The sequence below is a fragment of the Salvelinus fontinalis genome, chromosome 13 (genome assembly GCF_029448725.1).
Source record: "Salvelinus fontinalis isolate EN_2023a chromosome 13, ASM2944872v1, whole genome shotgun sequence".
NCBI lineage: Eukaryota > Metazoa > Chordata > Actinopteri > Salmoniformes > Salmonidae > Salvelinus > Salvelinus fontinalis.
The window spans coordinates 12,842,373-12,858,481 of record NC_074677.1 but is presented as its reverse complement, the minus strand read 5'-3'; the positions used below and the strand labels follow the sequence as shown (position 1 = coordinate 12,858,481).

The 16,109-nt window shown below is 42.4% G+C and overlaps 1 protein-coding gene across 1 annotated transcript in view; it reads left to right on the top strand.

Annotated features, from left to right (window-relative positions):
- The window catches only part of LOC129868107 (ceramide synthase-like), a 57,460-nt gene extending 47,161 nt beyond the window's left edge, over positions 1 to 10,299 (top strand). Inside the window, exon 5 of the mRNA XM_055941750.1 lies at positions 359 to 10,299. Within this exon, the coding sequence (XP_055797725.1) occupies positions 359 to 703 (345 nt within the window). The 3' untranslated portion in view covers positions 704 to 10,299. The remainder of the gene's footprint in view (positions 1 to 358) is intronic.
- The last annotated feature ends 5,810 nt before the right edge of the window (positions 10,300 to 16,109 follow it).

The following is a 16,109-nucleotide window of genomic DNA, read 5'->3' as shown; positions in this document are numbered from 1 at the left end:
ACTCACAGCTCCCTCTGGTGGACTGGTTGGTTACTGCAGAGCCACTGTCACTTATGGGCCCTGTTAGAATGCCTCCCCTTCCTGTAATGGTGTATCAACTGACCTATCATTATGCATGGGTACCACATCATAGAGTTCACCAGTTCAGTCGTGTCAGATCAGTAATTTCATCATGGAAAGGAGGAAGGAAGGAAGAATGCATTTCCAAAGTATTTGAACAGGCCCAGGTATTCCAGTCCAGTTTATGTTCTGCTCACTTAGAATTTCAACACTGTTTGACCATATAATGACCTCTTTTCTCTCTCTTTTGAATATTTTCCCAACACATCCTTCCCTCCTCTCCTCTTGTTTGTCATAGCTGGGTCTGCAGGACTGCTGGGTCCACAAGGCCAATGGGGGCATGGTGCTGCTCAGCTTCTTCCTGTGTCGAATCGCCCTCTTTCCCTACATGTACTGGGTCTACGGCCGCCACTACGGCATCCCCATCTACGGTGTGCCGTTCCATCTGACGCTGTCGGTCAACCTGGGCAACTTATGCATCCTGGCGCCGCAGGTCTACTGGTTCGTGCTGCTTTGCCGCAAGGGCTGGCGGCTCTACCAGCGCCAGCGTCACGCCACCGCTGCTGCCGGCAGCCAGGACTCCTCCCCCCTGCCCCCACCTAGCCCCTCCCTCACGGACAACCAACCCAAGGGAAACCATTAGAGCTGGAGAGGTCACTCCGTCACCATTGCGCTCTCTCGGATCTTTCTTGGTTCTCTCTACTCTACCTGCGCTCGAGTCACACAAAAACGAACCACCATTGACTACTATTTACTACTTACTACTACTACTGCAAAGGCACTATGGCTACTTACCACAGTCTCCCCAAAACTACTACTATTACTACTATTATCACTACTTCTACTACTACTACTACTATCGTTACTACTATGATAACACTAGCTACTGCTCTTCCACCCATGCCCAGTCCAAGCGATACTGATGATGATTTTTGACCCCCCTCCTTAGATCTTTTTTGGGGTTCCTACCCCCCCACCCCCCTCTTTCTGGATTATAGGGACTGGACATGGGTTATATTTGGAGTGCTACAGTGGAGTTTCCCGAAAGGATATGAAGAAGACTGAGAATGGAACTCCTGGCTTTTTTTGTTGGGGGAATTGGGGGGGGGTCTTGCTTCTTCCCCCATATTACGTGACCTGTGCAGTGTTGAGACACTCCCCCAGCCTCGCCCCCTGCCCCTCTATTACTAGATCTGCTGATTGGAGGGTCTGTTACAGTGTAGATGTGTGTAGAATGTGTCTGTAGAATTTCTTGATTTGTTCTATTTGGTGTCAATGATTTTTAAGTGTCAAGTTTTGAAGATCCCCATTTTATGAAGTGTTTGTCCACCCACCCAGTCCTGATCTTTAAAAGACCAGAGGGAAAGGAGGAGATGGGATGGATGGGATGTACTAAGCTAGGTACGGGTGTCACCTCATCCACATTTGAAGGAGACAATGAAGTAGAAATGTTTGCTCCAAGCTCTTTGCACCAGCACACCTACACAGAAAACCCATTTAATGTGATTGGATTGTGGAACCCCACTCTCCTTTATCCACTTTGACACCTCCCATTGTCCTTTCTCCTCATTTGCCTGTCTCTATGGCTGCTGCCGCTGGCCAATCGGTGCGCCTGCAGCGCTCCCGTCTTCCTCCTTTGTTGTTTATGGCCCAACAGAGTTCTGTGTGCTGCCCTGCTGCGTCTGTTTACAGTAAGTCTATAAGCCCCACCCCTCAGTGTCACACAGGGGGTGGGGCATCACAAGCCCCGCCCCTCCCCAGAGAGGGGGAGGGGCCTCTATATTATGCGCTGTGTTCTCCCTGCCTAAAGGGGGAGGCTTAGCAAAAGATTAGTCCGTATGTTTACACACGCAGGACTTCTCAGAGACGGAAGAGCAAGCGAGATATCCCACTCCCTCATTTTTTCTGTTTCAATGGAAGTCCACGAACGAGGTAGACCAGACCCAGCTGCTATTACAATGGTGTCTATGGGAGAGCCACCCCCTTAAGTACACCTGAACTGGGGGAAAAAAATGATATTCTAAACGGCCTGAGTGAACTATCTTCATTTATCCACCATCTTTGGACTTCTCTGGGAGCGCTACAGCGGCATTAGAAGGAATGGGGTAGGTTGTTTAGTCCCGGGTTCGGCTCGGTTGCTACAGCGACAACTGAAGCTGCTTTTAATGGGTGGAGACACAAGACTTTACGGTCACTCGAGGTCAAGTTTGCCGGGTATGGGTGGTTAGGTGCTTCTGTTAGGTACATTTTGCCCTCCGGCAAAAGGTGTCAGGGGTACTTCTGTTAGGTCAATGCTGCCCTCTGGCAAAGGGGTCTGGGGGCCACATGGGAGGGGCTTGTATACCCCTGGGCGTCCCATTTAAAGTGGAACTGACACCGTTTTAACTACTTTGCAGATATGAAATAGACAATCATAATATCACTCCAAAATATCAAATTCCCAGTTTGTCCCTCAAAACCAACTTTATAAGAGGTTATTTTAATATATATTTTAATATATATATATCAGTCAAAAGTTTGGACACACCTACTCATTCCAGGGTTTTTCTTTATTTGTACTATTTTCTACATTGTAGAATAATAGTGAAGACATCAAAACTATGAAATAACACATGGAATCATGTAGTAACCAAAATGAATATAATATAAATATAAAATATATTTAGATTTGTTTAACACTTTTTTGGTTACTTCATTATTCCATGTGTTATTTCATATTTTTGATGTCTTCACTATTATTCTACATAGTAGAAAATAGTAAAACATTTAGAAAAACCCTTGACTGAGTAGGTGTGTCCAAACTTTTGCCTGGTACTGTATATATAAGTTAGATTTTACAAAAAATTCCATGATGTGTAGTCTGGTATTGGTGGCAGAATAGATGGATGCAGTCAATGCATGATTAATATATTTTACCAATACGTTCTTGGTAGTGTAAAAAATATTGCTATCAGGTTGTATGAGCTGTGATTTACATTGTTTGCTGCTTGCAGCCATTCGAGTAAAGAACTGTTTAAGTTTCAGTCGTTCAATATTTTAGACAACTAGCAAGGGCAATGATCACAAGTCAACGTGGCTAATAGGCTATCTGATCTTTTTATGTATTTTTGGGCAAGCTAAAAACACATTACCTTGTACCTAGCTAGCTGCTGGGAGGATTTAATGTCAACGCTTGGATGAGTGGGTAAGTGACAGACTTTATATTATTGGTGGATAGGATCGTCTAGACTCCTGTCTAGAGCAGGGGTAGGCAAACTACGGCCCGCTGGCAAGCCCATTCAATCCGGCCGGTAGGAGTTTTTTTTGTTTGTTGGGAGGTGGGGGGAATTATTATGGGTTAAAAAAAACACTCCAGGCCACTGTGTTGAATGTCTAAAACTAGATAGAAGATATGTAGAAATTATAATGGACCTATATATTTTCAAATAACTGCACTTTTTCTGGCTGCAAATAGATTTTGACAAACAAAAAATGTGCAGCCCTACGTTGAATTTCGAAATCCTGATGTGGCCCTCAAGCCAAATAGTTTGCCCACTCCTGGTCTAGAGCCTACCCCGCTTACCCCTTCAAAGTAGGAGGAAACATATGCAAATAAAAGTTGAATGGTCATTGGTCAGAATAATCCGATCAGATTGTGATGTCATGCTGTTGGCCAAAAACTCCATCCCACCTGAGCATGTTGAAATTCCAAGAGTATGTTTTTTGTCTTCCACAATGCTCTTACTAAAAGGTTATTATCATCATTTTTACAATTTCAGAGTGTTATTTCAACCTTTATAGTGTTGGAATATCTTTTTTTTTTTAACTGTAAATCACATTTTTGACTGAACTGCCCATTTTAAAGAAAACCATTCAAGTGTATTTTGTGGGTTTTGCTGAGCGCTTTCTATGACCTAATGTTGTTCTGTTGTAACTGCCTGTAAACACAGTTCAAAGTGAATGGCATTATCCCCATATGGCAATGGCTTATTTGCATTACGGCCAACTGTAGCTCTGATTAGGTACGGCGTGCCGGCCTGTGAAGATTCTGATCCGGGACAATACGGATACGTTTTTATTCATTTTTGTTTAAACCAGTGCTGTGTCTATTAATTGCCCAGACACACAGCCACTTTCCCACTGATATTGCTATAGAATTTTCACAAATACCCGACTCGACGTCATTCCCAAACATTCTATGAATGTATAAAAACGTGAAATGACCATATCTATGTGCTCATTTGTCACAAAATGTAAAGAAATGTGCCATGTTTTAATGAGATTTAATGGTGCCAAAACACTGTCAGTTCCTCTTTAACGTCAAATGGTGCCCACCAAGGACTGCTCACAAGGCGTCAGTTAGAGCACTGGTTCCCGACTCAGGTCCTCGAGTACCCCCAACAGTTCACATTTTTATTGTAGTCCCAGAGAAGCACACCTGATTCAACTTGTCAACTAATCATCAGGCCCTCAGTGAGTTGAATCAGATATGTTTGTCCAGGGCTACAACAAAAGTGTGTGCTGTTGAGGACTGGAGTTGGGAACCACTGAGTTAGAGCAATAAAACGGGCGAGGTTGAAAACGGCGAGGACAATGTAAAACCCCACGTAGAATAGATGAACCTGATGTTTAGATATAAAAACAGTAAGGTTCCTAGCATGATGCTGGAGCAGGATGACTACACAGCTGCATGCGACCCTGCTCCAGAATGATTTATTTTCGCAAAGATTGTCGAATAGAAGAAGAAGAAAGTCTTGGTGGTGGCGACACACTCATTTCATACATTCTACTTTCCCTCATGATTTCCTGTTGTGGGGATGAATTTAGAGTTGTCCCTTACATGGTTGGCTCCTTAGGAAAGGTCAGCTAGGTGGGAAATGACCTCAGTCATACTTATACAATGCACAATTTTTAAATGTGATCCACCTCATATTGGTCACAAAACCCATACAGCCTTGAGTTTTATGTTATTCTCTTAAAAATATTCCTCCTTAGCCTTCCAATCTGAAGGCAATAATTCTGTATAAATGAATGAAATAATGTTAACGTGTAGATAATTATTACAAATTTACAGCTAAATTTAAGTGCTGGTGATTTTAACCAGAGTGCCCATCCATGGCATGTGTTTATAATGGCAACGAGGAAGTGACGTTTGTGTTGGCATCAGCGCTGCTAGCATGGAGCACCGATCATAGGGCTGCAAATACAGGATAATAATAACAAAATGTGTTTTTAGAGAAAACATTACCAAATGAACGCAATTTTTTTATGATGACAACCTTAATTAGAAGCTTCTGTTAGCACTTAGTCTGAAGCCATCAAACTACACTTGAGAGGTACATTTATATCATGTGTACACACACACACACTGTATTTTTGCTCAAACTCAAAACATGATTCTAGGTTTAATGCTGAGCAGACATAAACATGCTGACCTAGGCAATTGAATACATTAGAGAAAGGAGGGGAGTTTGTGTGTGTGGTAACAAAAACAACTTTGCTTCAAACCTACATGTGCTGACTACATTTTAGCTTGAGTTAATCATAATGATTTTAATTAACATTATCAGGTCTTGGAGGCTATTTTAATAAGTAGTGGTCCCTGGTCAGGATGCATTATTTGTGGCACATTCAACAAAGGTGATCTATGTACAGACCCTCGTTCTGCTCCTTTGCATCAGTTATGTCAATGTGGCCCTGTCCCCTGAAGTTCTGTTTTCAAGTTCAAGCTTGCATTGTGGGGACTTTGCTCTCTGTAGGAGACTACTGCATTGTGGGGACAAAGCTGTTTTCTGCAGAAAAACACTCTAGTCCAGAGCCAAACTGAGCCACTGTGCTTCCGGGCAGGGTTCGACATTAACGTGACCCTGTCCCCTGAAGTTCTGTTTGCAAGTTCAAGCTTGCATTGTGGGGACTTTGCTCTCTGTAGGAGACTACTGTATTGTGGGGACTCTGCTCTTCTCTGTAGGACACTACTGCATTGTGTGGGTTCTGCTCTCCTGTGTAGGAGACTGCTGCATTGTGGGGACTTGCTTTCCTTTATAGGGGACAGTTGCATTGTGGGGACTCAGCTGTTTTCTGCAGAAAACACTCCAGTCCAGAGCCAAACCGGGCCCAAACTAAACCGGGCCACTGTGCTTCCGGGCAGGGTCCGACATTAACGATGGCCCGCTGGCCTGGGGCCAGTAAAAAAAACTAAAATTTGTCGTGCCAGTGGATCTCGTCAGTCACTGGCAAGACCGGGTCAGTAACTTCTCAGTGCATTTTGGAGTTCCAATTGAACATTTACCTGCTGTATCGCAGTCTGCCATAGAAAACCATTTACCTGCTGTATCGCAGTCTGCCATAGAAAACCATTTACCGGCTGTATCGCAGTCTGTCATAGAAAACCATTGAAGACTGCACACGGAAAAGTCATGCTATTTGTATCTGAGCAATATGAATGGCTATTCATTCAACCACGATCCTTGCGAGTTACAACTTCTCGAGCACTCAAGTAATACATGAGTTGATGCCTTCACACTGCACACACAAGCACTCATCAATCCACTCACTGAGCTTTTTTGTTTTAGGGAAAGTGAATCACAAAAGAAGTTAACCTTTTAATAGTGAAAAAAACTAGCAATAGACTGGCTAGTAGCTACTGTAAGTCTGCAAAATGAATGCTAAAAGACACCTAGCGTTCATCTTTGCTAGCCTACTGTAGCCAGATATCTCTTTTGAAAAGCAGTTGTCTTAACGTGGCATCGTCCTATTTTGAGAGAAAACAAATCTCCTAATTTAAGAAACAAAAAACAATTAATACAATGCCATTTTAAAGAATAAAATGTCTTACATTGCTAAATTATATTACACAGCTTTTTAATATATACCCTAATATCCAAATGTGGCCTATTACTAGCTGAATAGAGTGAAAGCAGGTCAATCTAGGCCCTCCATGACCCTAATGCATTTATAAACTACCCCATGTCTGGGCCAGTAGAAATTTTGTTCGGTCCAGTAGGAAAAAAAGTTACTGTTGGACCCTGCTTCCCGGGGCGGTCGTGTGTGAAAGTGATGAGTGCACTGCGGGCCTGCTGGCAGACAGTTAGCAGGCGGCTTGTTCTGTAACCGCTGGAGCGAGAGCAGGGCAGAGCAGGCAGGAGGCTGGGGAAGGAGGGAAGCTGAATGCTGCTACTGCTACTGCTAAATGATGGGATTGTTTGGCCCGGACTCAGAGGCAGAGAGTGGTGAGGCGGTGCAGCTCAGTCTAGCTCTATCAATGTGCCTCGACTCAAGTCTTTTGTCTGTCTGCCTGAAACGACCACGGCACTCCTAGAAACATCCCAGGCCTTCTTATTGTGCACTCTCTTACCCTCCTTCTTTCTTTGTCTGTTACACTTTCTCCCTTCATGTCTCTTCATCTTTCTCGCTCACTCCTTGTACCCTTACTCTACATTGTCTAGAGGAGCCGCCACTGGATTCAGGTGTCCAGTCTCTACTCAGCAGCTCAGAGTCCAGGGAACACAGGGTTAATTGGGATACGGGGCCCTTTCTTAACGAGGCCATTATGGCTTTAAAAAGGCTCTCTGGATGTGCTGCTCACTGCAGTCTGCAGTTCTCCTGAGTCAGTCCACAGCACACAGTGAGACGCCTGAAGGACAGACTCATCATCTGTACACATGGGGTCTGTCCCAACTGGCACCCTATTCCCTATATAGTGCACTACTTTGGACCAGAACCCTATTGGACCAGAGCAGAATACACGTGCCCTCACAAGTCGACGCCACTAATGTCCTCTCAATGCAGCACAGCCACAACCAATGTCCTCACAATACAGGACTACCACTGTGGGGAGCCTTTTATGGTTTAAATCGACATTTCAGAGACATTTGCCCCCATCTTGAAGTGTTCAGTTTTTCTTATATGGGTTGTTATTGATTGATTTGATGTTTAAGCCGATGACATATGTGGTGTGGCCTGATATGGTGAGGGTGACATTGATGGCTTTAGGGATTTTTATGGTATACGTTTAAAATGTCCCGTTGTCTCTTGCTAGCTCGATGTCGTTGTGAGGTTTGAGGCGGAGTATAGAGAGCCAGTAGTCTCTTACACTTTGAAACTTAGGGCACCTCGATGTGTCGCTAAAGTGCAACCCCCCACCCCCTTCCCTGACATCCAATCCAGAGCCTTTGAATCCCGCGGTTCAAGGGTCAGCATTCAAAACACATATCCTGATAATCCTCTTTATATTCATTCTTATTCCGGGCTGGGTTTTTTTTGTTTTTTTTTTACAATAATGTTTGAAGTCTTATGTTCGGCCTCCTTGGAGGTTCCTCTCGTTGCTCAGGGTTTGATGAAGAAGATGTTAACATATATCTGTATAGCTTAGATTTATTTTAGCATTTGTGAAACTGTGAGTGAAACAAGAGTTTCGATGAAAATGATGGATTCTGAAATATGAAAATACCTGGAATGTCGTGCTATCTTCTCCTGCTTGTTCTGTTGTTTTCTTTGCTTTCTTCCAAATGCGTTCTGGCATGGCTTGCGGTATCGCAACCTGTAGGGTTGGTAGACCAAAGATTGTCAGGCACTTTAGTCAACCATGTTATCATAGAATCATGACGAGAAACATTAACATTCATCTCCAAACCACTGTAGCACAGATCTAGATCCCACCCCCCAGCACCCTCGTCGTCTCACACTGTCATCCTCCTCCTTCCTCCAGCCTGGTTCTCCAGGGGGGACTCTCCACTATTCATACCCAAGAGAGGGCTTATCCTCTTGGGCTTACTGTAGACTGAACCCCCCGCCTACCCCCACCCGGCCAGGGAGGAATGAGGACTGGGAGTGCATGGCTTACAACCAGACTGCATGGCAGTGTCTCCACTCCCCCACTAACACAACCCTTATCCCAGGTCACCATCCATCCACATCCAGTCTATGTAGGAACATTGGTGGGGTGGACCGTGAGGTGTGCATGGCCACTGTGATCAGGATTAATGGCTGTGTGGAGGTGGCAGGCTTACATTTCCAGTATTTTTGCTGCTTTGATTTCACACACATCCATACAGGGCCAGTCACTCCTATCAAGGGACTCATGGGTCTGGAGGGTTATCGAGGGTATGGCCCACTGACTGGCTGGCCAGTGGATTTAAATTCCGATTTAAGACTGAATCGGGTTGTAAAAAAACAAGAGGGAAGAGAGTTATATTAGTAGAACTGGGCTGATGAAATTAATGAAAAATTTAAATTTAAAAAACTATCAAGAAAAAAAATTGGATTAGAACTTTTGGGCAAATATATGGTCCAGATTGATTTTATCATTTGTATGTAATAAATATATTCTTAACTCTATTTCTTGAACTGCATTGTTGGTAAAGGGCTTGTAAGTAAGCATTTGATGGTAAGTTCTACACCTGTTGTGTTATTTGTCGCATGTGACAAATAAAATTTGATTTGATTTGGAACTCTGGATAAAGTGAACCAAATTGGTATCCCTTGCCTTTGTGATACCCACAAAACTCGGCGCGATAACAGAGTAGGCAGCATTTACAGGTTGTGGCTGTCTTTCTTTCTGGGTAAACTCCAACTTTTGGTAAAAAAAACTAAAATGAAAGCAAACTCTTAGGGCATTATCAAACGAGGAGGCGGCAGTTTTATCCGTTGCATACACTCCCATCGTCCTCTTAGTACAATACCACTGTACACGTGATCAAAAATCCCCCAAACTTTTATCTTAATTTTCTTAAGACAAAAAGGTGTTTGTCGACTCCTACGGGGAGTCTTCCAATGTGTGTTTCTCTCTTCCGTCGTCACGATTCTGTACATTTGTTTATATACTCCAGTTCAGAATTAGTTTGCTGTGCTTCGTTGTTTTTGAATTCAAATTATTTTCTCTCTCTATGAAAGTACATGGTGTATGTTAACGTTTTCTGTCCCGAATTGGACTTCCATCCTCACAATAGTGTCTGTCATCTCATGTCCCATCTTGGCTGTGTAATTTACCATATGCAGCTTATTCACAACCTTCAACACTCTCTGCCTCCTGTTACTTTTGATAACATTATCTGATTTTTTCATATATATTTATATATCTGATTTGATATATACATATATGTTTTTTTGTTTGTAGTGTGCCCTTTTTGAAGAATTTCTTATCTGAGAAGAGAATGGGCTCTTTAATTAAATAAACTAAGCATTGATTGAGAGGAATTATTTTGTTGCAACTTGTGAAATCAGACACCCCTTAAAGACAAATAAAACTGATTTGAGGAATTATTTTGAACCAGAGTCTGTTATTTGCTGTACATGCCTCTTCCTCAATTTGCACAGAGAACTCTAGGGTTTCTTCAGTAGCTACAACATTTGAGAAAATGTTCAGAAATGGAGTGAAACGGAGGTACCTGAAGTTGTCCAAGAAGAAACACACATTAATGTTTATCGTTTTTCTATGGTGGGACCCAATGAACACCACCCAGGGTTGTGTTCGATACGACAGAACATTGCTTAATTTAATGGAAAAGGTGTTGTACTGAACGACCAGTAGAAGAACGGTGTGATTATGGTGGCCCAGAGGGCGATGGAGTATGGTTGACTGCATGAGTTTTGTGATATCTAATGGTCACTCCCATATTGATCAGGCTACACCTCGTCACACCCACCAAACGGGAGCAGGCGTAGCCTACTTCAAAGGCTGTTGAAGAACGGTGTGCACAGTTTTGTGGAAACATGTCGTTCAGTACAAACCGTCACACAACGTAGAAAACATTGAACCGAACTAAACGCATCTCTGGTCTTTGTTTCACTCTGGGTGCATCTCTGAAGTCTGCAGTGTCTTCCACTCTAGTCCTTTGACGTAACTGATTAGAAAGATCTGGACAAGTGAAAGCTGGTTTCCGGGTAGGCATCATTTTCCATATGTCTTCAGTACAGATGAAGGAGAGTAGAAGAGGATGCAACTTCAGCTTATTGAGATGCACCTTCTGTTTCTTTCCTCCCACGTTCCTAGCCTTGTCCCAGATCTGTTAGTGCTGTATAGCCAACTCCTATAGTCGTATAACCACTAGAGCAGGGTTCCCCAACAGGTGATTTCAATTTTTTGTTGAAAAAAAAAGCAAAAACACCAGAAAATCAGCTCCAACTGATTTAAATTTGGAAAATCTGTGCCGAAGTATCCCCACACATAATAGAGAGATATATGTAATCGTATACAAACGTAAGCAAGGTTTGAAATTATTATATTTTAGTCAAATATTTTATCTGTTTGTGCTTCTTGCGGTTAATTTGCAGTTTACAAATGATTTGCAATTATGTTCCGGCCCCCTGACCATCCGCTCAAGAAAAAATCGTCCTGCAGCTGCATCTAGTTGATGATCCCTGCACTAGAGAAACAACAAAGACTGCACAAACCGATCTGGGACCAGGCTGCCACATTTCTTTAGAAAATGAAATGTTCTCTCTAAAACCAGCAGATGGCAATCACACGCAACACTATAAGGCACCTCTAGATCTCGACACCTAACTTAAATTTTCTCGCAGGTCTCCAGTTGCCATCAATGGATGATTTTACATGATTTGTGCATGGCTCGTCAGTCAAACTAGGTTGCATGGGGCGAGTGTTGGAGTCTGTTGGAGCAGATGCAATGGGAAAGGCCATTTCCCTGTCCTGGACAGTTGGGGGAGCAGATGGAGATTATAAGGCAGCTCTATTTGGGCCCGAAGCTCTTGTTATCCTGTACCACTGTAGAGAGTTATCTCATGTCACTTGTCTCTCTCAGTTTGATCTGAAATGTCTAAGGCTTTTATTTTGATGGCTACTGGGTTTATACTTATCTAGTTGAACCATTTAAAATGGCACTTAGCAGCTTTCCCCTACGCAGAGGAAACATAGTCCTTTAAAAAATATTCATTTGAATTCATGACCTGTCTGTCTGTCGGATCAGCCAGTCCGAAATTGCTCCCTGTCCCTCCCCCTTGGCCCTAACTGCTTGATCTTAGCATGTGGGATGGGCCTGGATATGTATCCGCAGTGTAGTGTTGAAGCTTCCACCATATGCTTCCACCTGACAGATCAGCAAACATTAAAGGGTTTGAGGGGAGGAGAAGGTGGGAGGGCGATTTGGAACTGGCTCTGTTCCTTCTCACAGAGTCAGGTTAAACTATATCATGTTTATGTCTCGGTCCATGTCAGTCTGTGTGTTAAAGTTAAAAGAGTAGGGTCAGGCTGTGGTGGCACTTGCGGGGGACAGTAGTGTCAGGCTGTGGTGGCACTTGCGGGGACACATGTACAGGACAGGTCACAGGGTCAATTTGATTTGCTCAACTCCTGCGTCCTCTCTCCTTTGTCCTCTCTGGCCTCCTTTTGAAAAAGCTGAAAAGTAATCTAGGATAAGTGGGGGGAAAAATGCACTTGTATGAAATGGGACTCTCCTTCTACAATCGTGCTTCATTTGGCAAATTACATTTACAGGGTAGATTTCCAAAATAAATGTATAAAGTGATACAAACTAATTTAGCTAGTTATGCAAGACATTTTATTGATAAAAGGATATGTAGCATATCGTTTTTAAATGTTTCCATTCTTTTCCCATTGAGAAAAATATAGCTGATTCAAAGGGGATCTGGCAGATTTTAAAGATGCACTATGCAGAAATCGCTCCGCAATTTCCTGGTTGCTAAAACTCCAATAGTTCACCTAACTTCTGTTTGTGACAAAAAAAGCAACTGTAGTGTAGAGAATCATTGTACCATCTAAACCGCTGTGAAATATATTTCCCAGAACCAAAAATATTGTATTTTCAGCTGTTTGAAGCTGGTGTACAAAACCAGAAGCAAAAGAAGCAAAAATGTAACTTAAGCGGGAAGCATGGAAATAGCGCATATAGAACAGATATACCGCTTCTTAGACTTGCTTTCAATGAGAATAACATATCTATAACTTACATGTATTATTGAATTTGGTCAGGTCGCTCAAAAAGTTACATATTGCAGCTTTAAAAACTATTCGGACAAAGGCCTCCGGTAGGGTACACTTGTGCTTCCTTGCCAAAAGGAGGCTATTGAAGAGGTGATAACCATCTTTCGTTTGCCTACTAATGAATTCACACACTCCTTGACCACTTATCGGTTACTGGGTCACGGAGGAGAGAGGACGGAGGACAGACTTTTGCCCAAATGAGAGAACCCCATAGTGTCCCAATTCCAAAGTGGTTGCTACTGCCTACCCACAAGGAACCTTTCTAGATCTAGAGAGATTAAATGGTGCCAGCAAAACAGCAATAATGACACCGAATATGGTAAGGTAGAGGTAATACAGCTAATAACGGTCTAATAATTTGAGATCTACAGTACGCCTGTTTCTGTAAGCAGTAGGGCTCCATTTAGATTCCCGCTAAATTCAGAGAGGGCTGAAGCTCTTTCAAAGACTCTAAAGTCCAATCTTTCTTCATACTACTAGTACTGCATGGGAGGCCATGGCCCTAAGGCAAACAGGTGAGTGTCCTTGCATACTTTTCAATGTAGCCTGTAATGTTTTTGTTGGACCAAGGGACAAATCACTCCACATTTGAAGAAACACCACCAGCAACATGAACAATACCTTGTATTACCTCCAATAATAAATCACTTTTACTACCCTCTCTACCCACCCTTCCTGCCTGATTAGGTGTTTCCTTTCAAAGACCAATGATATCATAATGTTGGCACAATGTTTTGTTTGGTTTGGTTCTAAAATCCGTCTCTCATAGCAACCGTGATGTCACGGCCAAGACAGAACAGACACCGACATCAATCCTTCATCGATAGACACTTTTTATAGTTGTTTGTCGACGCATCGAAGGAAGCTGTTTTTTGGTGTCTCTAGCTGACTGTTTGTGCACGTATTTCTCTATAGCACCCGTGGGATATGTCTATACAGGTGTCTGATTGTATCTTATGTGACCTTTACATGGTGTGGTAGGTAGACATCAGAGCTATATGAAATATTAGACCGCAGTAACCAAAATGATGTTGAAAATATGGATTTTAGACGTATTTTCCAGGTGCTGAATGAAAGGTAAGAAGATGTATTTTCCGGATGTCAAAAATGCATCTTGTATGGACGTTGAAAATAAGTATTTACCAGAATAAATAAACATACAGTCAGTAATACAGTAGAAAAAATCTATATACAGTGTGTGCATATGAGGTAAGATAAGGGAGGTGAGGCAATAAATAGGCCATGGTGGCGAAGTAATTACAATATACCAATTAAACACTGGAGTAATTGATGAGAGAACAGTGTAGTAGTAGTATAGTTTTAATTCAGTACAGTAGTTTAATTCAGTACAGTAGTGTACAATACAGTACACTATACTGTATTCTAGTGTGTATTGTACTGTACTCTATTGTATTATACTCTACTTTTCTTTACTGTACTGTGTACGGTACTGTGCTGTCCAAACTTGTGAAACATACAGTAGATGTCTATGTTTGGGCTAAATCAAGGCCGATCCTGATGGGACCAAATCAGAACGTCTTTGTTTCGGTAAAATATAGGCCGTTCCGGACCAAAAATCAATGTCCGTGGAAGGTGAAATGGAAGGTCCGGATCACAAGGTCCGGATCACATAAAAAAATATTTTAAAAAGACATTCAAAAGACGTCAAATGCTTAGTGGGATATCTCTCTAAAAACATTCGCCTCCATAACATCCCGCTGTGCTTCAACAGTACAGCTGAACCTACAAAGATTAGTGAAGTCTGGGGCCTGTTCATTCCCAGTGGTGAGATGGCACTCTCATTCTGACTCGTGTACCTGCTCCATCAAATAAGAGTATGACTCATGGGAGGCTAGCTACACAGTCACTACCCTTACAGTCACTACCCCTAGTCAATAACTATACAGTCACTACCTATACAGTCACTAGCTATACAGTCACTAGCTATACAGTCACTGGCTATACAGTCACTAGACATACAGTCACTAACTATACAGTCACTAGACATACAGTCACTAACTATACAGTCACTAGGCATACAGTCGCTAGCTATACATTCTTTAGCTAAACAGTCACTAGCTATACAGTCACTAACTATACAGTCACTATCTATACGGTCACTGGCTACACAGTCACTAACTATACATGCATTACCTATACAGTCACTAACTATACAGTCACTAGCTGTACAGTCACTAACTATACAGTCACTGGCTATACAGTCACTAGCTATACAGTCACTATCTATACGGTCACTGGCTACACAGTCACTAACTATACATGCATTACCTATACAGTCACTAACTATACAGTCACTAACTATACAGTCACTAGCTGTACAGTCACTAGCTATACAGTCGCTGGCTATACAGTCACTAGACATACAGTCACTAGACATACAGTCACTACCTATACAGTCACTAACTATACATCCACTGGCTACATAGTCACTAACTATACATGCACTAAGTATACAGTCACTAGCTATACAGTCACTGGTTATAAAGTCACTAGCCATACAGTCACTAGCTATACAGTCACTAGCTATACAGTCCCTAGCTATATATTCACTAGCTATACAGTCACTAGCTATACAGTCACTAACTATACATTAACTGCCTACATAGTCACTAACTGTACATGCACTAACTATACATTCACTAGCTATATAGTCACTACCTATACATTCACTAGCCATACATTCACTAGCTGTAAAGTCACTAACTATACATTCACTAGCTGTACAGTCACTATCTATACGGTCACTGGCTACATAGTCACTAACTATACATGCATTACCTGTACAGTCACTAGCTATACAGTCACTATCTATACGGTCCCTGGCTACATAGTTACTAACTATACATGCATTACCTGTACAGTCACTAGCTATACAGTCACTGGCTATACAGTCACTAGACATACAGTCCCTCGCTATACAGTCACTAGCTATACAGTCACTAGCTATACATTCACTAGCTATCAGTCACTAACTATACATTCACTGGCTACACAGTCACTGGTTATACAGTCACTAGCCATACAGTCACTAGCCATACAGTCACTAGCCATACAGTCACTAGCTATACATTCACTAGCTATACAGTCACTA